A 1,364-nucleotide genomic window follows, 5' to 3' on the forward strand; every position below is an offset into this window, starting at 1 on the left:
GTTTGAAGTGGACAAAGTATATTACAGACTAGTATATAAAATATAATTCTATAATTCCATTTTGAAAAACATATATTCACATGTAGTGGTTGAGAATGTTGGCCAAGTTAAGCCTCAGTTTCCTGCACTAGGAAGTTGTCTTTTGCAGGTACTAAGAATAAATGAGTCAATCTGAACATAGCACTTGGAACAATACTTGATTTGTAAACATATGATAATTGTTAGCTGTTACATACTCAACACTACATAATAGGATTACGAGTGATTTTTGTTTGCTGCTTCATACTTTTTATGTATTCTACATTTTCTTTGATGAATATGTTTTACTGTTATCAGAAAATAAGTGTTATTTCAATGCTTAATTCCAGCAAAACTAAGGAAATTAACACCAAGTAAATCATAATACTAACTTTTAGTAAACTTTATTATAAAAGAAAAAAATAGTACTATTTTATGATTTTTTTCACCCACAAGAACATGAGTGGCAACCAGTGACTTGTTTATAAAAATATTTTAAGACTCATATAAGACAATATCTTATCTTCTGGAGATTAATGGGGAGAGGTCCACTGAAAAATTTTTCCCCAGGGAATCCAGTCTCTTGGCCCAACTATAAAAAAATCCACAGAGATCAACTTTCTGCCAACCTGCAGAAGATTTGTTTTCTTTGATCTGCTGTCAGATGTTCACAAGCTTCTAAAATGTTTGCCAAAACTAAGGTCTGCTGAATGGTTTTTGCCTTCACCCATATTCTTCCATTCATTCCAAACACTATTTCCGGTGGGTAGAGTTTTCCACTTGCTGTAGGATTTCACAGCCTGGAGCTAGCAGCTTTCTAATTAAGCCCAAAGTCACTTTAAAAAGTAGTCCATCCTGTCCAATCACACCCATTCGGTTGGCTCGTCCACAGCTGTCAATACAAACCATCTCTGGTTCCATATCTTTATTAGCAACCACAAATGGTCCATAAATGAGATCTCAACCTGCACATTTAGTCTGTTTCTTTTAGTTGCACCTCCAAATGCCAAGTAAGACAAAGACGCTGGCTCGCTCCCTCCAACATCGACTTTAAATATATCTCCCGATTTAACCGTCACTATGCCAATCACATGGTCTCCTTTCACGGGGACATACCGCTTCCGCTGCGAGTCCACCCAGTAAACGCCGGCATTTAGGCGCAGCGGTCGCTCCCCTGCACCTCCCAGGCCTCCTGCAGCCTCCTGCTCCGGCTCCCCTGCACCTCCCAGGCCTCCTGCAGCCTCCTGCTCCGGCTCCCCTGCACCTCCCAGGCCTCCTGCAGCCTCCTGCTCCGGCTCCCCTGCACCTCCCAGGCCTCCTGCAGCCTCCTGCTGGGGCAGCCGCCG

The 1,364-nt window shown here is 41.9% G+C and overlaps 1 protein-coding gene across 1 annotated transcript in view; it reads right to left on the minus strand.

The window, feature by feature from the left end:
* Window positions 1–621: 621 nt before the first annotated feature.
* The window catches only part of LOC102758701 (exosome complex component RRP40-like), a 3,483-nt gene continuing 2,740 nt past the window's right edge, over window positions 622–1,364 (minus strand). The window contains 3 exon segments of the mRNA XM_015566018.1: window positions 622–798; window positions 801–980; window positions 983–1,346. Coding sequence (XP_015421504.1) covers window positions 632–798; window positions 801–980; window positions 983–1,346 — 711 coding nt within the window. The 3' untranslated portion in view covers window positions 622–631.

The sequence above is a fragment of the Myotis davidii genome, unplaced genomic scaffold (genome assembly GCF_000327345.1).
Source record: "Myotis davidii unplaced genomic scaffold, ASM32734v1 scaffold1512, whole genome shotgun sequence".
Classification (NCBI taxonomy): Eukaryota; Metazoa; Chordata; class Mammalia; order Chiroptera; family Vespertilionidae; genus Myotis; species Myotis davidii.